This window comes from Oncorhynchus tshawytscha, linkage group LG16 (assembly GCF_018296145.1).
Source record: "Oncorhynchus tshawytscha isolate Ot180627B linkage group LG16, Otsh_v2.0, whole genome shotgun sequence".
Taxonomy (NCBI): Eukaryota; Metazoa; Chordata; class Actinopteri; order Salmoniformes; family Salmonidae; genus Oncorhynchus; species Oncorhynchus tshawytscha.
In genome coordinates, this window is record NC_056444.1 from 9574222 (window position 1) to 9597779 (window position 23558).

A 23558-nucleotide genomic window follows, 5' to 3' on the forward strand; every position below is an offset into this window, starting at 1 on the left:
AAACACAGTCTGACAAGGAGAAGACAGCCCATGTTGGAAAGGTAACAGTAACAGCTGAGAAACAAACAGACAGAGCAGAGGAGCCCACAGACAAAGTGGAGGAGGAGAAGACAGAGAAAACAGACAAGGTGGGGGAGGAGGAGAAGAAGACAGAGAAAACAGACAAGGTGGAGGAAGAGAAGAAGACAGAGAAAACAGACAAGGTGGGGGAGGAGGAGAGGAAGACAGAGAAAATAGACAAGGTGGGGGAGGAGGAGAGGAAGACAGAGAAAACAGACAAGGTGGAGGAGGAGAAGAAGAAGAAGAAGACAGAGAAAACAGACAAGGTGGGGGAGGAGGAGAGGAAGACAGAGAAAACAGACAAGGTGGAGGAGGAGAAGAAGAAGAAGACAGAGAAAACAGACAAGGTGGAGGAGGAGAAGAAGAAGAAGACAGAGAAAACAGACAAGGTGGTGGAGGAGGAGGAGGAGAAGAAGACAGAGAAAACAGACAGGGTGGAGGAGGAGGAGAAGAAGAAAAAGACAGAGAAAACAGACAACGTGGAGGAGGAGGAGAAGAAGAAGACAGAGAAAACAGACAGGGTGGAGGAGGAGGAGAAGAAGAAAAAGACAGAGAAAACAGACAAGGTGGAGGAGGAGAAGAAGACAGAGAAAACAGACAAGGTGGAGGAGGAGGAGAAGAAGACAGAGAAAACAGACAGGGAGGAGGAGGAGAAGAAGACAGAGAAAACAGACAAGGTGTGGGAGGAGGAGAGGAAGACAGAGAAAACAGACAAGGTGGAGGAGGAGGAGAAGAAGACAGAGAAAACAGACAAGGTGGAGGAGGAGGAGAAGAATAAAAAGACAGAGAAAACAGACAAGGAGGAGGAGGAGAAGAAGACAGATAAAACAGACATGGAGGAGGAGGAGAAGAAGAAGACAGAGAAAACAGACAAGGTGGAGGAGGAGAAGAAGAAGAAGAAGACAGAGAAAAGAGACAAGGCGAAGGATGAGAAATCCGAGAAAAAAGAGCTTAAAAGTCCTGAGAGGAAAACGGACAAGATAGCAGAGACAGCTGATAAGGCCAAAAAAACTGCAAGTAAACCTTCAACCAATGGGAGCGGTGCTGCACCAAGCCGGGACCTGCCAAGTCCAGACAAGAAGACCAAGGTAGGCCAGAGTCAAGGTTTAAAGTGGAACATTATCAAATCTTACATCATTCTTGCTGCTAACGCTGCTGCTGCTGCTTCTTTATTTGTCCATACAGTAGTGGGATAAGACTAAAAGTAGTCCATGGTACTCACTTTCATTTAAGTCATATCAGTCAGAACATTGTTATCAGAGCAATAAAGAGATTTTGGTCCTTATTGTTTTAGTGCGGATTTGAACTCCATGTAACTTCTTCATTGAGTGTTTGTTTTTGTCAGGGCACACAGTTCCATTTGTTGGTATTCTGTTGATTATGGTTAGGGCTGCTTCTGCTGCTGTTATCCTGCTGCTGTTATCCTGCTGCTGTTATCCTGTTATCCTGCTGCTGTTAACCTGCTGCTGTTATCCTGTTATCCTGCTGCTGTTATCCTGTTATCCCGCTGCTGTTATCCTGCTGCTGTTATCCTGTTGCTGTTATCCTGCTGCTGTTATCCTGCTGCTGTTATCCTGTTGCTGTTAACCTGCTGCTGTTATCCTGCTGCTGTTATCCTGTTATCCTGCTGCTGTTATCCTGTTATCCTGCTGCTGGTATCTTGTTATCCTGCTGCTGTTATCCTGCTGCTGCTATCCTGTTTCTGTTATCCTGCTGCTGTTATCCTGTTTCTGTTATCCTGCTGCTGTTATCCTGTTGCTGTTATCCTGCTGCTGTTATCCTGCTGCTGTTATCCTGTTGCTGTTATCCTGTTGCTGTTATCCTGTTTCTGTTATCCTGCTGCTGTTAACCTGCTACTGTTAACCTGCTGCTGTTATCCTGTTGCTGTTATCCTGTTTCTGTTATCCTGCTGCTGTTATCCTGTTGCTGTTATCCTGCTGCTGTTATCCTGCTGCTGTTATCCTGTTGCTGTTATCCTGCTGCTGTTATCCTGTTGCTGTTATCCTGCTTCTGTTATCCTGCTGCTGTTAACCTGCTACTGTTAACCTGCTGCTGTTATCCTGTTGCTGTTATCCTGTTTCTGTTATCCTGCTGCTGTTAACCTACTACTGTTAACCTGCTGCTGTTATCCTGATTCTGTTATCCTGTTTCTGTTAACCTGTTGCTGTTATCCTGCTGCTGTTATCCTGTTGCTGTTATCCTTTTTCTGTTAACCTGTTGCTGTTATCCTCCTGCTGTTAACCTGTTGCTGTTATCCTGTTGCTGTTATCCTGCTACTGTTAACCTGCTGCTGTTATCCTGTTGCTGTTAACCTGCTGCTGTTATCCTGTTGCTGTTATCCTGTTTCTGTTATCCTGCTGCTGTTAACCTACTACTGTTAACCTGCTGCTGTTATCCTGTTTCTGGTATCCTGTTGCTGTTATCCTTCTACTGTTAACCTGCTGCTGTTATCCTTTTGCTGTTAACCTGTTGCTGTTATCCTGTTGCTGTTATCCTGCTACTGTTAACCTGCTGCTGTTATCCTGTTGCTGTTAACCTGCTGCTGTTATCCTGTTTCTGGTATCCTGCTGCTGTTATTATGCTACTGTTAACCTGCTGCTGTTATCCTGTTGCTGTTATCCTGTTTCTGTTATCCTGCTACTGTTAACCTGCTGCTGTTATCCTGTTGCTGTTATCCTGTTTCTGGTATCCTGCTGCTGTTATTATGCTACTGTTAACCTGCTGCTGTTATCCTGTTGCTGTTAATCTGTTTCTGTTATCCTGCTGCTGTTAACCTGCTGCTGGTATCCTGTTATCCTGTTTCTGTTATCCTGCTGCTGTTAACCTGCTGCTGGTATCCTGTTATCCTGTTTATGTTATCCTTTTTCTGTTATCCTGCTGCTGTTAACCTGCTGCTGGTATCCTGTTATCCTGTTTATGTTATCCTGCTGCTGTTATTATGCTACTGTTAACCTGCTACTGTTATCCTGCTGCTGTTATCCTGTTGCTGCTATCCTGCTGCTGTTATCCTGCTGCTGTTAACCTGCTGCTGGTATCCTGTTTCTTTTATCCTGTTTATGTTATCCTGCTGCTGTTATTATGCTACTGTTAACCTGCTACGGTTAACCTGCTACTGTTATCCTGCTGCTGTTATCCTGTTGCTGTTATCCTGTTTCTGTTATCCTGCTGCTGTTATCCTGTTGCTGTTATCCTGCTGCTGTTAACCTGCTACTGTTATCCTGTTGCTGTTAACCTGCTGCTGGTATCCTGTTATCCTGTTTATGTTATCCTGCTGCTGTTATTATGCTACTGTTAACCTGCTACTTTTATCCTGCTGCTGTTATCCGGTTTCTGTTATCCTGCTGCTGTTATCCTGTTTCTGTTATCCTGCTGCTGTTATCCTGCTGCTGTTATCCTGTTATCCTGTTTCTGTTATCCTGCTGCTGTTATCCTGTTGCTGTTATCCTGTTTCTGTTATCCTGCTGCTGTTAACCTGCTGCTGTTATCCTGTTGCTGTTATCCTGCTGCTGTTAACCTGCTGCTGTTATCCTGTTTCTGTTATCCTGTTGCTGTTATCCTGTTGCTGTTATCCTGTTGCTGTTAACCTGCTGCTGGTATCCTGTTATCCTGTTTATGTTATCCTGCTGCTGTTATTATGCTACTGTTAACCTGCTACTGTTATCCTGCTGCTGTTATCCTGTTTCTGTTATCCTGCTGCTGTTATCCTGTTTCTGTTATCCTGCTGCTGTTATCCTGCTGCTGTTATCCTGTTATCCTGTTTCTGTTATCCTGCTGCTGTTATCCTGTTGCTGTTATCCTGTTTCTGTTATCCTGCTGCTGTTATCCTGTTGCTGTTATCCTGTTGCTGTTATCATGCTGCTGTTATCCTGTTTCTGTTATCCTGCTGCTGTTATCCTGCTGCTGGTATCTTGTTATCCTGCTGCTGTTATCCTGCTGCTGTTATCCTGTTTCTGTTATCCTGCTGCTGTTATCCTGTTTCTGTTATCCTGCTGCTGTTATCCTGTTGCTGTTATCCTGCTGCTGTTATCCTGCTGCTGTTATCCTGTTGCTGTTATCCTGCTGCTGTTATCCTGTTGCTGTTATCCTGTTTCTGTTATCCTGCTGCTGTTAACCTGCTACTGTTAACCTGCTGCTGTTATCCTGTTGCTGTTATCCTGTTTCTGTTATCCTGCTGCTGTTAACCTACTACTGTTAACCTGCTGCTGTTATCCTGCTGCTGTTAACCTGCTACTGTTAACCTGCTGCTGTTATCCTGTTGCTGTTATCCTGTTTCTGTTATCCTGTTTCTGTTAACCTGTTGCTGTTATCCTCCTGCTGTTAACCTGTTGCTGTTATCCTGTTGCTGTTATCCTGCTACTGTTAACCTGCTGCTGTTATCCTGTTGCTGTTAACCTGCTGCTGTTATCCTGTTGCTGTTATCCTGTTTCTGTTATCCTGCTGCTGTTAACCTACTACTGTTAACCTGCTGCTGTTATCCTGTTTCTGGTATCCTGTTGCTGTTATCCTACTACTGTTAACCTGCTGCTGTTATCCTGTTGCTGTTAACCTGTTGCTGTTATCCTGTTGCTGTTATCCTGCTACTGTTAACCTGCTGCTGTTATCCTGTTGCTGTTAACCTGCTGCTGTTATCCTGTTTCTGGTATCCTGCTGCTGTTATTATGCTACTGTTAACCTGCTGCTGTTATCCTGTTGCTGTTATCCTGTTTCTGTTATCCTGCTACTGTTAACCTGCTGCTGTTATCCTGTTGCTGTTATCCTGTTTCTGGTATCCTGCTGCTGTTATTATGCTACTGTTAACCTGCTGCTGTTATCCTGTTGCTGTTATCCTGTTTCTGTTATCCTGCTGTTGTTAACCTGCTGCTGGTATCCTGTTATCCTGTTTCTGTTATCCTGCTGCTGTTAACCTGCTGCTGGTATCCTGTTATCCTGTTTATGTTATCCTTTTTCTGTTATCCTGCTGCTGTTAACCTGCTGCTGGTATCCTGTTATCCTGTTTATGTTATCCTGCTGCTGTTATTATGCTACTGTTAACCTGCTACTGTTATCCTGCTGCTGTTATCCTGTTGCTGCTATCCTGCTGCTGTTATCCTGCTGCTGTTAACCTGCTGCTGGTATCCTGTTTCTTTTATCCTGTTTATGTTATCCTGCTGCTGTTATTATGCTACTGTTAACCTGCTACGGTTAACCTGCTACTGTTATCCTGCTGCTGTTATCCTGTTGCTGTTATCCTGTTGCTGTTATCCTGTTTCTGTTATCCTGCTGCTGTTATCCTGCTGCTGTTATCCTGTTGCTGTTATCCTGCTGCTGTTATCCTGCTGCTGGTATCCTGTTATCCTGTTTATGTTATCCTGCTGCTGTTATTATGCTACTGTTAACCTGCTACTTTTATCCTGCTGCTGTTATCCGGTTTCTGTTATCCTGCTGCTGTTATCCTGTTTCTGTTATCCTGCTGCTGTTATCCTGCTGCTGTTATCCTGTTATCCTGTTTCTGTTATCCTGTTTCTGTTATCCTGTTGCTGTTATCCTGTTGCTGTTATCCTGCTACTGTTATCCTGCTGCTGTTATCCTGTTGCTGTTATCCTGCTGCTGTTAACCTGCTGCTGTTATCCTGTTTCTGTTATCCTGTTGCTGTTATCCTGTTGCTGTTATCCTGTTGCTGTTAACCTGCTGCTGGTATCCTGTTATCCTGTTTATGTTATCCTGCTGCTGTTATTATGCTACTGTTAACCTGCTACTGTTATCCTGCTGCTGTTATCCTGTTTCTGTTATCCTGCTGCCGTTATCCTGTTTCTGTTATCCTGCTGCTGTTATCCTGCTGCTGTTATCCTGTTATCCTGTTTCTGTTATCCTGCTGCTGTTATCCTGTTGCTGTTATCCTGTTTCTGTTATCCTGCTGCTGTTATCCTGTTTCTGTTATCCTGTTGCTGTTATCATGCTGCTGTTATCCTGTTTCTGTTATCCTGCTGCTGTTATCCTGCTGCTGTTATCCTGTTATCCTGTTTCTGTTATCCTGCTGCTGTTATCCCGTTGCTGTTATCCTGTTTCTGTTATCCTGTTTCTGTTATCCTGTTTCTGTTATCCTGTTGCTGTTATCCTGTTTCTGTTATCCTGCTGCTGTTATCCTGTTATCCTGCTGCTGTTATCCTGTTTCTGTTATCCTGCTGCTGTTATCCTGTTTCTGTTATCCTGCTGCTGTTATCCTGTTTCTGTTATCTTGCTGCTGTTATCATGTGTTTTTTGTTATTTTCTTTCTCGCTTTCTTTTGTTCTTTCTTTTGCTCTCCATTTGTCTGGTGTGCCGTCCATCGCGCAGCCTGTTGCTGGGGCAACCAAACCGAGCGCTGCTAAGCCGCGGCCGAGCTCGGCAGCATCCGTCAGTGCTGCCGCCCCCAAACGCCCCACCCATTCCTCCACCTCAGCCACACTCAGCAAAAAAACGCCCATGCCCAAGGCCCCCACCCCCACCACTGCCCACAAGCGACCCTTGTCCGCAGCCAACCTCTCCACATCTGCCTCCACCCCTGCGCCCCGTGAGGTCAAGTCTAAGGTGAGTGCCCCTGCCCTGCTTTAGGGACAGCCGCAGTCCCCTCCGCCTCAGATATCGGCACCTCCATACCTTACCACTGTGTGGTGTCGGTCTGTCTAGGCAAAACTACTACCTACTTCTACTCTCCTAGCCTGTCTTTCAATCTCCTTCTCATTATCTTGTTGATCAGAAGAATGGGCATGTTCAGTTCTGTTTAGCGGAAGTGTTAGCATAGTTAGCTCCTGTGTTAATTTTTACAGGAGTTGTAAATTAGACACTGACTTCTGTGGTGCTCAGAGTATAATCTGCCTGTAAGGTATCCACCTTTTTAAACTTGGCTCCCAGTAAGCCTCGTAGGCTCCCAGTAAGTCCCGAGTGCTGAGTGGCCGTACACAGGATTAGTCAGAGCAGGGTTCATAGAGGGGAGGGGGCCAGAGATGAGGGGTCAGAGGAGAGGCCACAAGGGCAGCCTGCATTCATCACTCCTTCCCTGGCATTTACTAGAGAGACCTAAGGACAACCATCAAGGACAACCATCAGTCGCTCAAGGCTTCCCTCACCACACCTAAGTCTCTCACCTTCAACAGTTAGTGTATCAGATATACACTACAATGTACATGATGTACAGCCACTTCTCTAAACTGCTGGTGTAACATATTTGCCTTTAACTACAGCACCAGTCAAAAGGTTGGACATACCTACTCATTCCAGGGTGTTTCTTTATTTTGACTATTTTCTACATTGTAGAATAAAAGTGAAGACATCAAAACGATGAAATAACACAATATGGAATCATGTAGTAACCAAAAAAGTGGTAAACAAATCAAAATATATTTTACATTCTTCAAAGTAGCCATCCTCTTGGCATTCTCTCATCCAGCTTCATGAGGTAGTCACCAGTAAAGCATTTCAGTTAACTTCTTGCGTCGAGCCATCCCGGATCCGGGATCGTGAATACAGCCTCAAGCTCATTACCATAACGCAACGTTAACTATTCATGAAAATCGCAAATGAAATGAAATTAATATGCTAGCTCTCAAGCTTAGCCTTTTGTTAACAACACTGTCATCTCAGATTTTCAAAATATGCTTCTCAACCATAGCAAAACAAGCATTTGTGTAACAGTATTGATAGCTAGCGTAGCATTTAGCATTAGCATCAGCAGGCAACATTTTCACAAAAAACAGAAAATCATTCAAATAAAATCATTTATCTTTGAAGAACTTCAGATGTTTTCAATGAGGAGACTCTCAGTTAGATAGCAAATGCTCAGTTTTTCCTGAAAGATTATTTGTTTAGGAGAAATCGCTCTGTTTGGTGCGTCACGTTTGGCTACCAAAAAAAAAAACGAAAAATCAGTCATCAAAACGCCAAACTTTTTTCCAAATTAACTCCATAATATCGACTGAAACATGGTAAACATTGTTTAGAATCAATCCTCAAGGTGTTTTTCACATATCTCTTCATGATATATCGTTCGTTGAAAGCCTCCTCTCTCCTCTCAATCACTGGATGACTGCATGCAGCTTGTAGATTACGCACCAATTTAGACAAAGGACACCGGGCGGACCCCTGGTAAATGTAGTCTCTTATGGCCAATCTTCCAATGATATGCCTACAAATACGTCACAATGCTGCAGACACCTTGGAGAAACGATAGAAAGGGCAGGCTCATTCCCGGCGCATTCACAGCCATATAAGGAGACAATGGAAAACAGAGCCTCAAAAATTCTGCCCATTTCCTGGTTGAAGTTTCATCTTGGTTTCGCCTGTAGCATGAGTTCTGTGGCACTCACAGATAATATCTTTGCAGTTTTGGAAACGTTAGAGTGTTTTCTTTCCAAAGCTGCCAATTATATGCATAGTCGAGCATCTTTTCGTGACAAAATATTGCGCTTAAAACGGGCGCGTTTTTTTATCCATAAATTAAAAGAGCGCCCCCTATATCCAAGAAGTTAACAGGTGTGTCTTGTTAAAAGTTAATTTGTGGAATTTATTTCCTTCTTAATGCATTTGAGCCAATCAGTTGTGTTGTGACAAGGTAGGGGTGGTATACAGAAGATAGCCCTATTTGGTAAAAGACCAAGTCCATATTATGTTAAGAACAGCTCAAATAAGAAAAGAGAAATGACAGTCCATCATTACTTTAAGATATGAAGGTCAGTCAATCTGGAAAATTTAAAGAACTTTGAAAGTTTCTTCAAGTGCAGTCACAAAAACCATCAAGCGCTATGATGAAACTGGCTCTCATGAGGACCGCAACAGGAAAGGAAGACCCAGAGTTACCTCTAATGCAGAGGATAAGTTCATTAGAATTACCAGCCTCAGAAATTGCAGCCCAAATAAATGCTTCACAGAGTTCAAGTAACAGACACATCTCAACATCAACTGTTCAGAGGAGACTGCGTGAATCAGGCCTTCATGGTCGAATTGCTGCAAAGAAACCACACCTAAAGGACACCAATAAGAAGAAGACTCACTTGCTTGGGCCAAGAAACACAAGCAATGGACATTAGATCAGTGGAAATCTGTCCTTTGGTCTGATGAGTCCAAATTTGAGATATTTGGTTCCAACCGCTGTGTCTTTGTGTGATGCAGAGTAGGTGAACGGATTATCTCCACATGTGTGGTTTCCACAATGAAGCATCGAGGAGGAGGTATGATGTGTGGGGGTGCTTTGCTGGTGACACTGTCAGTGATTTATTTAAACTTCAAAGCACACTTAAACAGCATGGCTACCACAGAATTCTGCAGAGTTACGCCATCCCATCTGGTTTGCGCTTAGTGGGACAATCATTTGTTTTTCAACACCTTCAGGCTGTGTAAGGGCTATTTGACCAAGTAGAAGAGTGATGGAGTGCTGCATCAGATGACATGGCCTCCACAATCACCAGACCTCAACCCAATTGATTGGTTTGGGATGAGTTGGACTGCAGAGTGAAGGAAAAACAGCATATGTGGGAACTCCTTCAAGACTGTTGGAATAGCATTCCAGGTGAAGCTGGTTGAGAGAATGCCAAGAGTGTGCAAAGCTGTCATCAAGGCAAAAGGGTGGCTACTTTGAAGAATCTAAAATATATTTTGATTTGTTTACCAAGTTTTTGGTTACTACATGATTCCATATTGTGTTATTTCATAGTTTTGATGTCTTCACTATTATTCTACAATGTAGAAAATAGTCAAAATGAAATAAAGACCCTTGAATGAGTAGGTGTGTCCAAACGTTTGACTGGTACTGTATGTATGACACTAATGTTTATTGTAATATGGTAATGACGTCTAAGGCAAAAGGTCCGGCAGCTCAAAGTATCGCAAGAGACAGAGGAATGAATGAGGAGGCTGTGGGGAAAACAAGGCCGGTTTCCATGTAAAGCCTCCCTCGGGCGGTGTGTCCACGCGTGGGGAAATCAGACAGGCATTGGCCTTCTTTTAATATCCCTGGTTCCCAGTGCAATCCTTACATCAGCGCCAAGGCAACACACATCCTATTGTGAAACCAGACACCTGCCAACACCTGCCTCTCCTGTGTATTGAGGATTCCGTCGCATGCCATTCGATTCCTCCCAGTTTCGATGCGACACATTCCAGATGCTTCCGTGACAAGATTGTCTGGAGAGGATAGGACATAAATAAGCACTTCTTTCCTGAAATCTTGATCGTATTAATCTGACCTGTGCTCTCTGAGGTGATAGATGGTGTAAAGCAGGGCCATCTGTTACCATAGACCGTATTCAGTAAAAGAAGTGTCCAATCTTCTCGACAGCAGGCCAGTGTGAGTCCAGGCTTTTGTTCCAGACAAGCCAAAGCACACCTGATTTAGTTTGACTCTTGATTAGTTGAATGAATCACGTGTGTTACTGCTTGGTTGGAGCGAAGGTCTGGACAAACACCAGCCCTCTATGGATGATAGCGCCCGCTACTGCTGTGTATGATGGCCCATAGTTGTAACTAAGCATGAACTAGGAGTTCCACACATGCTCCAGACAGTAAGTATCTGCCATTGTCCTCTAGTGGTGGCCTGTTTAACTAGGAATAGGGACATTATCACAACTTATTTGTCTGAAAAACATCCCAGGGGCATGAGGGGTGAGGCAATTTAACGTGCCCACTGTTGTGAAAATACCCCATAGAGCAGTGCATTATGAAAATGCTTCAAAAAACACCATGGGACCTGGCCCTTGTTCTGCTCTGCTCTGATTGCAGAGGACAGATGGCAATAAGAGTGATATCATGAATAATCCTACAAGGTGCAATTACATTATAAGGATTTTGTTGATATTTTTGTGGTACATCAAATAGTACATATTTATGGTAAGTGTTTTTTACGAATATGTCATTATCCAATGGTTTTTCTGAACGTAACATGATGCCACGAGGAGGTTCTTTCCCACAGCTGAAGTTTTTTAGAGTGCTACGTAATGCATTCAAACTTTTATTTGTATTGAATTCTAGTACTCCATTATTTGTGACTGAAGAGTGGAGCTCCTTCCTTCCTTCCTTCCTTCCTCCCTTCCTTCCTTCCTTCCTTCCTTCCTTCCTTCCTTCCTTCCTTCCTTCCTTCCTTCCCTTTCCTTCTTTCCTTCCTTCCTTCCTTCCTCCCTTCCTCCCTTCCTTCCTTCCTTCCTTCCTTCCTTCCTTCCTTCCCTTTCCTTCTTTCCTTTCTTTTTCCTTTCTTCCTTCCTTCCTCTCTGTTTACCACACACTCTCTCTCCCTCCAGACCACAGAGAGACGTCCTCTAGTACCAAAGGCGACCACCACCTCCACGGCTCCAAATGCTGCCCCCAAAAACGTCTCTGCTACCACGGCAACCAGTAAACCAGCCATGGCGCCCCGCACCGCCACAAGCACACCCGCAACCAGACGCCCCCTGGGTGAGTCTCTATACCACACACTTACACATCTTTGAACACGCATACAGTACACACCCGCGCACACCCACGCACACACACACACACATCCGTACACACCCGTGCACACCCACACACACACACACGCATACACACACCCGCGCGCACACACACACTGCCACCAATTATTTTGGTGACTCAAAGTGTCTGATGTCGAGCCAGCAGGGTACAAAACTGTTTCTGCATTCCACAACCTGACTTCACTGCTTTGCCAAACAATCTTTGGCAAGTTTGTTTGGAGGAACAGGAACAGGCTGAGCTCTGATCATGAACGATCTCTTCTGTTTTGCCTCTCAGCATCAAAGACTGACAGCAAGCCAGGAGAGGAAATCAAGCCCAGCACTCTGAAGTCAACAACAGGTACAGAAACACTCCTCTCTTCCACTCTCTCTCTCTCTCTCCTCCTTTTAAAGGCAGCACGAGGTCCCTCAGCCAGACAGTACTGTAACTCCAGCTGGGGGATTAGAGGCGGCTGTTGCACAGAGTGGGACAGAAATGAAGAGTGACACAGTGGTCACGCAGGAACACATAGATGACGCATGCAGGCCGTGACAAAGAGGTGGTGAAGTCTCAGAGAAAAAAAAGGAAAATGTATTTCTAAAAGCAGAAGAGAGTAAAACCTCGACACAGCACTCTAAGGATTACTTTCCCCTGCTGACACTACATCTCAACACTCTAGGGATTACTTTCCCCTGCTGACACTACATCTCAACACTCTAGGGATTACTTGGGATAGTGGGATAATACATGTAGCAGTTCATACTGGGGTTTACAGTGGTCCTGCCCGATTTATACTGGGGTTTACGGTGGTCCTGCCCGATTTATACTGGGGTTTACGGTGGTCCTGCCCGATTTATACTGGGGTTTACGGTGGTCCTGCCCGATTTATACTGGGGTTTACGGTGGTCCTGCCCGATTTATACTGGGGTTTACGGTGGTCCTGCCCGATTTATACTGGGGTTTACGGTGGTCCTGCCCGATTTATACTGGGGTTTACGGTGGTCCTGCCCGATTTATACTGGGGTTTACGGTGGTCCTGCCCGATTTATACTGGGGTTTACGGTGGTCCTGCCCGATTTATACTGGGGTTTACGGTGGTCCTGCTCGATTTATACTGGGGTTTACGGTGGTCCTGCTCGATTTATACTGGGGTTTAAGGTGGTCCTGCCTGATTTATACTGGGGTTTACGGTGGTCCTGCCCGATTTATACTGGGGTTTACGGTGGTCCTGCTCGATTTATACTTGGGTTTAAGGTGGTCCTGCCCGATTTATACTTGGGTTTAAGGTGGTCCTGCCAGATTTATACTGGGGTTTACGGTGGTCCTGCTCGATTTATACTTGGGTTTAAGGTGGTCCTGACAGATTTATACTGGGGTTTACGGTGGTCCTGCTCGATTTATACTGGGGTTTACAGTGGTCCTGCTCGATTTATACTTGGGTTTAAGGTGGTCCTGCCAGATTTATACTGGGGTTTACAGTGGTCCTGTCTGATTTATACTGGGGTTTATGGTGGTCCTTCCTGATTTATACTGGGGTTTACGGTGGTCCTGCTCGATTTATACTTGGGTTTAAGGTGGTCCTGCCAGATTTATACTGGGGTTTACAGTGGTCCTGTCTGATTTATACTGGGGTTTAAGGTGGTCCTGCCTGATTTATACTGGAGTTTATGGTGGTCCTGCCTGATTTATACTGGAGTTTATGGTGGTCCTTCCTGATTTATACTGGAGTTTATGGTGGTCCTGTCTGGTTTATACTGGAGTTTATGGTGGTCCTGTCTGATTTATACTGGAGTTTATGGTGGTCCTGCCAGATTTATACTGGAGTTTATGGTGGTCCTGCCAGATTTATACTGGAGTTTATGGTGCTCCTGTCTGGTTTATACTCTGAGCTGACCTACAGTGCCCTCTGTAATTATTGGGCTGACAGTGACACATGTTTTCTGGTTTTCAAATGATACAATGACTATGAGGTTAAAGTGCAGACGGTCAGCTTTCATTTGTATTTTCATCCATGTCAGGTGAGCCGTTTCGAAATTAAACATATTTTTTTGTACATTGTACACCCATTTTACGCGAAGAAGTTTTGGGTCAAATTCACTTATGTGTATTAAAGTAGTCAAAAGTTTAGTAATTGGTCCCATATTCCTAGCACGCAATGATTACATCAAGCTTGTGACTCTACAAATTTGTTGGATTCATTTGCAGTTTGTTTTTGGTTGTGTTTCAGATTATTTTTTGCCCCACAGAAATGAATGGTAAATAATGTATTGTGTCATTTTGCAGTCACTTTTATTGTAAATAAGAATATAATATGTTTCTAAACACATTAATGTGGATTCTACCATGATTTCAGATAGTCCTGGATGAATCGTGAATAATGATGAGTGAGAAAGTTACAGACGCACCAATATCATACCCCCCAGTAATGCTAACCTCCCCAGTTATTGTAATGGTGAGAGGTTAGCATGTCTTGGGGGTATGATATAAAATGCTAACCTCCTCAGTTATTGTAATGGCGAGAGGTTAGCATGTCTTGGGGGTATGATATTTGTGTGTCTGTAACTGTAAAAAGTGCTGAAGTACAGAGCCAAAACAACAAACGTGATGCTGTTCCAATAATTACGGAGGGCACCGTATATAATTTGTCTGTTTACTTTTTACAGCTTCATGACCTGTTTTATTACTGTCCTCCTCCTCCCTCCTCCTCTTCCTCCTCCTCTCCTCTCCCTGCTCCTCTTCCCCTTTCACCTTCTCTCCCTCCTCCTCTTCCCCCTCCTCTTCCTCCTCCTCTTCCTCCTCCTCTCCCTCCTCCTCTCCCTCCTCCTCTTCCTCCTCCTCTCCCTCCGCCTCTTCCTCCTCCGCCTCTTCCTCCTCGTCCTCTTCCTCCGCCGCCTCTTCCTCCTCCTCCTTTTCCTCCTCCTGCTCCTCCTCCTCTTCCTCCGCCTCTCCCTCCGCCTCATCCTCTCTCTCTCCCCCTCCTCCCTCCTCTTCCTCCTCCTCCTCTTCTTCATCCCCTAGCTGACTCCACCCGGCCCCGGATCAGCACCACCAATGCCACCCCCCGTGTCCGCCCCACCACCACCAAACCAGCCCCCGCCCCCTCCTCCACAGTACCAGAGAAGAAGCCCCCTGGGCCCCGTGTCCCCCGTCCCACCTCTAACACCACCTGGGGCAATGTCAGCGCCTCGGGGACCACCTCCCACCCAAGCACAGCTCCCGCACCTGACATCCGCAACGTGCGCTCCAAGATCGGCTCCACGGACAACATGAAGTACCAGCCCGGAGGGGGAAGGTAGGGAGTCGTGCATCAGTGATAGAGGGGGTGATGGGGGGGGGAATACCATGTTGATGAGCCAGGTTGGGTTTTATACATTTGGTATTCTGTTTCACAGATGGCCTTGCTTTACAGACACTGTTGTTCTAATATTCTGTAGGGTTCTCCATGTTGAGTCTCAGTGTTGACCATCTAATGGCTTTACCTCCTACAGCCAGGTTATGTTCAGTAGATGATGCCCCAGTTAACACGCTATTTTCCCATAGTACCCTGCTCCTAACGCCACGTCCCACATCAGAGCTTTCCCAGTTAACAACCACCTCCCGCTGGTTTCTTCTCCTAGCTAGTAACTGGTCCCACCTAGTAACTGGTCCAACCTAGTAACTGGTCCCATCTAGTAACTGGTCCCAGCTAGTAATTGGTCTCACCTAGTAACTGGTCTCACCTAGTAACTGGTCCCACCTAGTAACTGATCTCACCTAAAAACTGGTCCCAGCTAGTAACTGGTCCCATCTAGTAACTGGTCCCACCTAGTAACTGGTCCCACCTAGTAACTGATCTCACCTAAAAACTGGTCCCACCTAGTAACTGGTCCCAGCTAGTAACTGGTCCCATCTAGTAACTGGTCCCACCTAGTAACTGGTCCCACCTAGTAACTGGTCCCACCTAGTAACTGGTCCCATCTAGTAACTGGTCCCATCTAGTAACTGGTCCCATCTAGTAACTGGTCCCACCTAGTAACTGGTCCCACCTAGTAACTGGTCCCACCTAGTAACTGGTCCCACCTAGTAACTGGTCCCACCTAGTAACTGATCTCACCTAAAAACTGGTCCCACCTAGTAACTGGTCCCACCTAGTAACTGGTCCCACCTAGTAACTTGTCCCATCTAGTAACTGGTCCCACCTAGTAACTGGTCCCACCTAGTAACTGGTCCCACCTAGTAACTGGTCCCATCTAGTAACTGGTCCCATCTAGTAACTGGTCCCATCTAGTAACTGGTCCCACCTAGTAACTGGTCCCACCTAGTAACTGATCCCACCTAGTAACTGGTCCCACCTAGTAACTGATCTCACCTATAAACTGGTCCCACCTAGTAACTGGTCCCAGCTAGTAACTGGTCCAAACTTGTCTTCTATTTTAATTCAAAATGTTTCCCAGTTAACCTCAGTTAACTCTGTGACTTCCGCCATAAATCTCCATTTGATTCCATTGACCATCTTGCATCCATCCTGACATCTCACCCCATTCTCTGAATCTAACCTCTGTACAACTTCACCTCTCACTTTCTTTTTCCTGTCTGTCCCCTTATACTACACCTTTCACTTCTACTGTCAAGTGTCAACATGATGGAGTGACCAAGTCCAATGTTGAACTAACCAATAACCAACGTTGATAGAAATATGGTTCCACATGTTGAGCAATGGACCCCGAACTGCATGTGCCCAGTAACACAGGCATGCACGTTCTCTGAAATAAACATAGCCCTGCTGTTTTGGATACATCCTCAAATTAGAGGAGGTAGTCCTGCAGCCCCCTCTCCTCCCTCCCTCCCTTCCTCTCTCCACCCCTCCGTTGGTTTTCCTGTGTGTAGTATTGACCCAAGGTGGGCCTTGTCTCCCCAGGTCTCTGGCAGGAGCGACGCCCTGGGCCAAGGCTCCTCCTCCAAAGAGACCAGACAGGCCAAAGTGAGTTCACCCCCATCTCTCACCCCCATCTCTCTTAACCTCTGTTTATGACTCTCTATTTACTACTCTCTGTTTACTACTCTGTCTCTTACTCTCTATTTACTACTCTCTGTTTACTACTCTCTCTCTTACTATCTATTTACTACTCTCTGTGTACTACTCTCTCTCTTACTTTCTATTTACTACTCTGTTTACTACGCCTCTCTGTTTACTACGACTCTCTGTTTGCTACGACTCTCTGTTTACTACGACTCACTGTTTACGACTACTCTCTGTTTACTACGACTCACTGTTTACGACTACTCTCTGTTTACTACGACTCACTGTTTACGACTACTCTCTGTTTACTATGACTCACTGTTTACGACTACTCTCTGTTTACTACGACTCACTGTTTACGACTACTCTCTATTTACTACGACTCACTGTTTACGACTACTCTCTATTTACTACGACTCACTGTTTACGACTACTCTCTATTTACTACGACTCACTGTTTACGACTACTCTCTGTTTACTACGACTCACTGTTTACGACTACTCTCTGTTTACTACGACTCACTGTTTACGACTACTCTCTGTTTACTACGACTCACTGTTTACGACTACTCTCTGTTAACTACGACTCACTGTTTACGACTACTCTCTATTTACTACGACTCACTGTTTACGACTACTCTCTGTTTACTACGACTCACTGTTTACGACTACTCTCTGTTAACTACGACTCACTGTTTACGACTACTCTCTGTTTACTACGACTCACTGTTTACGACTACTCTCTGTTTACTACGACTCACTGTTTACGACTACTCTCTGTTAACTACGACTCACTGTTTACGACTACTCTCTGTTTACTACGACTCACTGTTTACGACTACTCTCTGTTTACTATGACTCACTGTTTACGACTACTCTCTGTTTACTACGACTCACTGTTTACGACTACTCTCTATTTACTACGACTCACTGTTTACGACTACTCTCTATTTACTACGACTCTCTGTTAACTACGACTCTCTGTTAACTACGACTCTCTGTTTACGACTCTGTTTACTACTCTCTGTTTAATATTCTCTCTCTTACTCACTGTTTACTACTCTCTGTTTACTACTCTCTGTTTACTACTCTGTTTACTACTCTGTTTACTACTCTCTGTCTTACTCTCTGTTTACTACCCTCTATTTACTACTCTCTGTTTATGACTCTCTGTTTACGACTCTCTGTTTACTACTCTCTCTCTTACTCTCTGTTTACTACTCTCTGTTTAATATTCTCTCTCTTACTCTCTGTTTACTATCCTCTCTCTCTTACTCTCTGTTTACTATCCTCTGTTACTACTCTCTGTTTACGACTCTCTGTTTACTACTCTCTGTTTACTACTCTCTGTTTACTCCTCTCTGTTTACTACCCTCTGTTTACTACTCTCTGTTTACTACCCTCTGTTTACTACCCTCTGTTTACTACCCTCTGTTTACTACCCTCTGTTTACTACTCTCTGTTTACTACCCTCTGTTTAATATTCTCTCTCTTACTCTCTCTTTACTACTCTCTGTTTACTACTCTCTGTTTACTCCTCTCTGTTTACTACCCTCTGTTTAATATTCTCTCTCTTACTCTCTCTTTACTACCCTCTCTTTACTACCCTCTGTTTACTACTCTCTGTTTACTACTCTTTCTCTTACTCTCTGTTTACTACTCTGTTTACTACTCTCTGTTTACTACTCTGTGTTTACTACTCTGTTTACTACTCTCTCTTACCCTCTGTTTACTACCCTCTGTTTACTACTCTCTCTCTTACCCTCTGTTTACTACCCTCTGTTTACTACTATCTGTTTACTACCCTCTGTTTACTACTCTCTGTTTACCACCCTCTGTTTACTACTCTCTGTTTACTACTCTCTCTCTCTTACCCTCTGTTTACTACCCTCTGTTTACTACCCTCTGTTTACTACTCTCTGTTTACTACTCTCTCTCTCTTATCCTCTGTTTACTCCTCTCTGTTTACTACTCTCTCTCTTACCTTCTGTTTACTACCCTCTGTTTACTACCCTCTGTTTACTACCCTCTGTTTACTACTCTCTGTTTACTACCCTCTGTTTACTACTCTCTCTCTTTATTTGTCTCTATCCTCTTGTCATTGTCTTCCAAAGTGTCTCTTCATATCTCCTCCATTCTTCCCCAAACTGTTTATATCTCCTCCATTCTTCCCCAAGCTGTTTATATCTCCTCCATTCTTCCCCAAACTGTTTATATCTCCTCCATTCTTCCCCAAACTGTTTATATCTCCTCCATTCTTCCCCAAGCTGTTTATATCTCCTCCATTCTTCCCCAAACTGTTTATATCTCCTCCATTCTTCCCCAAACTGTTCATATCTCTTATATCTCCTCCATTCTTCCCCAAACTGTTTATATCTCTTATATCTCCTCCATTCTTCCCCAAACTGTTTATATCTCCTCCATTCTTCCCCAAACTGTTTATATCTCCTCCATTCTTCCCCAAACTGTTCATATCTCCGCCTTCTGTTTGTTCATGAAAACATTGCGGTTTTACAGTTTTTTTTGTGCCACATTTCATTCTTCACACACGTAAACACATGCACTCACTCATCCTCTGATTGTCCCTCATTCACTGCATGGACTGACGGACTGCTGTCTAAAAGTAGATGAACAAGTGACTGACCGACCGACTGACACTGTTCCTGACTTTTCCATTGTGAGAATGAAGCCTGAAAAGAGAGTCATGATTCACTGGTGTGACCTCACAGTGGACTGTACACCAGTGTGTTTACAGTCAGACAGCTCTCATCTCTCTGGAGTTTATCATCAATGTGAGATTTCGTGGCAGCGGACCACAGAAGAGAAACAAGCATTTAAAATACAACCGTTCTGATTCATGTTGTATTTCAGGTTTCACCTCAAAAACACAGTGATTATTGAGATATGGAAGAATGGTAAATGGGAAACCGGATCGGATGGCGTACTCCTCACAGGACCTCATACAGTAACACAAGGCTCAAACCAGAGCCAGAGAGACGGGAGTCCATATTGACAATGTTGCTTGACAGCAGTACAAATATATACAGTATATCCTGACTGATGGGGCGGCAGGGTAGCCTAGTGGTTAGAGCGTTGGACTAGTAACCAGAAGGTTGCAAAGTTCAAATCCCCGAGCTGACAAGGTACAAATCTGTCGTTCTGCCCCTGAACAGGCAGTTAACCCACTGTTCCTAGGCCGTCATTGAAAATAAGAATTTGTTCTTAACTGACTTGCCTAGTTAAATAAAGTTAAATGCCCTGAGCCAGAGTCATTGCTGAGGGCTGTTCTCAGTCATTATGTGTCTCTGAGTTCTGCTCAGTCACACTCTACTAAATCTCTAGAATGATACCCACCAGTCTCCTATGGCTGTCAAGGATGTGAGCTTAAACCTCCTACTGCTTAGTGTGTGTTTTTGTTTAACTACCTTTGTTACGGACCAGAATTCCTCACTAGAATAGTAAAACAAGAAACATTTGGACAAGTGGGGACATTTTTCCGGTCCCCACGAGGCAAAAAGAAAAGCTATTTTAGGCTTAGGCTTACAATTAAGGTTTGGGTTATAATTAAGGTTCGGGTTAGATTTAGGGTTACGGGTTAGGGAAAATAGGATTTTGGATGGGAATCAATTATTTGGTTACAAGGATAGCTGTGTGTGTGTGTGTGTGTGTGTGTGTGTGTGTGTGTGTGTGTGTGTGTGTGTGTGTGTGTGTGTGTGTGTGTGTGTGTGTGTGTGTGTGTGTGTGTGTGTGTGTGTGTGTGTGTTTCCTTTATTTAACTGTCAGCACAAGGGTGGTTGCAGTGATTTCTAACAAAAATGTCTAGTGAACAGTATGACGTTTTGTCACGTTCCTGTCTAAATCCAAGTAGTGGGTTTGTGGGTTCGTAGCACTAATTTCATATTGTCACACTGTGATTATCGGTCTATGTGCTAACAAGTACGAATGTCTCAAAATGTCTCAATATCATCAGAGTGACTATTAAACTAACAGTGACTTACGTCATCCACTTAAGACCATTAAAAGGGCATATCAAATCAAATGAAATTGTATTTGTCACATACGCCGAATACAACAGGTGTAGACAAGCATTTCGCTACACCCGCAATAACATCTGCCAATCACGTGTATGTGAACAATACAATATGACTTGATCTTACCGTGAAACGCATACGCATAAGTCCTTAACCAACAATGCAGTGCATAGAAATATACATAGCAATATGCATAGAAATATACATAGCAATATGCATAGAAATATACATAGAAATATACATAGAAATATACATAGAAATATACATAGAAATATACATAGCAATATGCATAGAAATATACATAGAAATATACATAGAAATATACATAGAAATATACATAGAAATATACATAGAAATATACATAGCAATATACATAGAAATATACATACCAATATACATAGCAATATGCATAGAAATATACATAGAAATATACATAGAAATATACATAGAAATATACATAGAAATATACATACCAATATACATACCAATATACATACCAATATACATAGCAATATACATAGCAATATGCATAGAAATATACATAGAAATATACATAGCAATATACATAGAAATATACATACCAATATACATACCAATATACATACCAATATACATACCAATATGCATACCAATATACATAGCAATATACATACCAATATACATACCAATATGCATACCAATATACATACCAATATACATAGCAATATACATACCAATATACATAACAATATGCATAGCAATATAAATAGCAATATACATAGCAATATACATAGCAATATACATAGCAATATACATAGCAATATCACCACAGTTCTTGTAATTAGCACTCGTAACAACACAAGTATATTAGCAACAACATACAATACACAACAGGAGGAAGCATCACTATCATAATACAATCCCATTTAAAGAGGGGCCTGTTTCAATACGGTAGCAATTGAGCGTCCTCAAAGGGCAGGTGTGGATGTGGGACCCGCATGTGTGACTTAATACACCTCTCTGTCTGTGGCCTCTCGATGTTTCTGCACACTTCTCATCCTTCCTCGTCACAGCACTATCCCGACCTTCCCTCTAACCCCCCACGGTGATCCTACTCTTCCTTTCTGCCTGCTATGCTGTGTTTGTAGGTTCAGATAGTCTCCAAAAAGCTGGACTTCAGCCACGTCACCTCACGCTTGGGTTCCAAGGACAATATCAAGCATGTTCCTGGTGGAGGGAAGGTTAGTACCGGATTGCAGCTTAGCTTCAATGGCCCCCAACCCCATACGACCGACCGCACGTCATGACCAATAAATACCACGGAGAGTTTTATTTATTAGTCTACTGAAGCCTCTGCTGGAACAGGTTTGAGACAGGCTGAACTAGACTGATACAAAAAAGAATAACTCCCGCCCGTTTATTATAGACTTTTCGATTGGAGACCTTTTTCAAGAACCTGACTCAAATGATCTGAGTCACTGTCCTGCAAATGACAATTATTTTCAGGATTCTGTTCCAGTCTAGGAAATGCTACAGTGCTGCCCCCTTTTGGCACTGGCACGTCATTGCCTGAACGTAATTATATATTTATTTTTTAAATTAAATTTATATATATATATTTTGGTGGCCCCAATTTTCAATCTTTTCTCATCGCTGCAACTCCCCAACGGGCTCGGGAGAGGCGAAGGTGGGGTCATGCTTCCTCCAAAACATGACCCGCCTAACCACGCCCCTTAACATCCGCCAGCTCAACCTAGAAGCCAGCCGCACCAATGTGTCGGAGGAAACACCGTGACCCTCCCCTAACCCGAACAACGCTGGGCCAATTGTGCTCCGTCCTACGGGACTCCCGGCCTCGGCCGGGTTGTGGCGCAGCCCCGGAATGAACCCGGGTCTGTAGTAACGCCTTAGACTGCTGGTCTAAGCGAGAGGCCCAGAGACACGTCACTCAATCACAGTTTTTTTTTCCTGTTGTTTTTGGACCTTGGCGACAAGAGGCTGTTGTGTGATATATTTTCTCAGCCAGCATGGTAGCTCTAGATAACCCTCCTCCGTAGTGCCTGCTACTGCCCTTGGCTTAGACTTCCCCTGTCTCTGTCTCTCTAACTCACTCAACACCAAACACCACCCTTCCCTGTCTGACCTCTGACCTGCACAGACACTCAACTCTGATTGGCTCTCCATGCATACTTCCTCCTTTGATTGGTTGTGCTCTTATTGCTACTGTTTGCGCTGGACACATTGGTAGGAGGGGCAGTACAGAACAGATGGCAAATGATAAAGGTAAATAGATTCAACTGCACGGCGAAGAAGATGGCTGCCATGGCTCTTTGACTGATTTTCATGAAGGACCTCTTCGGTGTGTGTAACTGGGTCTGTTGTACGGTTTGCAGGTTCAGATACTCAACAAAAAGGTGGACTTAAGCAAAGTGACATCAAAGTGTGGCTCCAAGGCCAACATCAAACACAAGCCTGGTAAGGTTTTCTTGGATAGACCTGTTGAGTTGTCATCCTGTATGTACACAGTGATTCATGTATCTCTATGGGTTTGATTGACCACAGCACCTTACTGTCATTATATTCTCAACTCTATACAAGTATTGATAGATGAAATCCAAAAGTAATCAAGGAACATTCAAACATGACTACCAAAGATGATTATAAAGATTAAACAAAACCATAAAATCCATAATCACCAACTGATATATTCCTCAGACCTATACAGTGACTGTGTGTGTCCTGCAGGGGGCGGCGATGTGAAGATCGAGTCCCAGAAAGTGAACTTCAAGGATAAGGCTAAGTCCAAAGTGGGTTCAATGGACAACCTGTGTCACGGGCCCGGTGGTGGCAACATCGAGGTGAGGTCACCAGACAGAGGAACCTCATACTGAGTAACTTTGTACTCCTACTTACATACACATTACAGTTTAGTCTGCTGCATGTCAGATGTTCAGCCTAGTTTAGTCTCGTATGTCTGATATGTTCAGCCTGGTTTAGTCTCGTATGTCTGATATGTTCAGCCTGGTTTAGTCTCATAGGTTTATTGCATGTCAGAT

At 43.9% G+C, this 23558-nt stretch overlaps 1 protein-coding gene across 1 annotated transcript; it reads left to right on the forward strand.

Annotated features, from left to right (window-relative positions):
- The first annotated feature begins 854 nt into the window (after nucleotides 1–854).
- On the forward strand, nucleotides 855–23275 carry LOC112215296 (microtubule-associated protein 4). Its single transcript, XM_042298742.1, has 8 exons — nucleotides 855–1148; nucleotides 6373–6606; nucleotides 11304–11457; nucleotides 11791–11853; nucleotides 14512–14785; nucleotides 16391–16453; nucleotides 22896–22977; nucleotides 23248–23275. The coding sequence occupies exons 1-7, from the start codon at nucleotides 894–896 to the stop codon at nucleotides 22924–22926; spliced, it is 1074 nt and encodes a 357-aa protein (XP_042154676.1). The 5' UTR covers nucleotides 855–893; the 3' UTR covers nucleotides 22927–22977; nucleotides 23248–23275.
- Nucleotides 23276–23558: the final 283 nt, after the last annotated feature.

Bases quoted from the DNA above. Each gene is read 5' to 3' on its own strand.
- LOC112215296 (XM_042298742.1), top strand. From the start codon at position 894: ATGGAGGAGGAGGAGAAGAAGAAGACAGAGAAAACAGACAAGGTGGAG. The intron at 6,607-11,303 runs GTGAGTGCCCCT...CTCTCCCTCCAG, and splicing joins CCCGTGAGGTCAAGTCTAAG to ACCACAGAGAGACGTCCTCT. The intron at 11,854-14,511 runs GTACAGAAACAC...TTCATCCCCTAG, and splicing joins CACTCTGAAGTCAACAACAG to CTGACTCCACCCGGCCCCGG.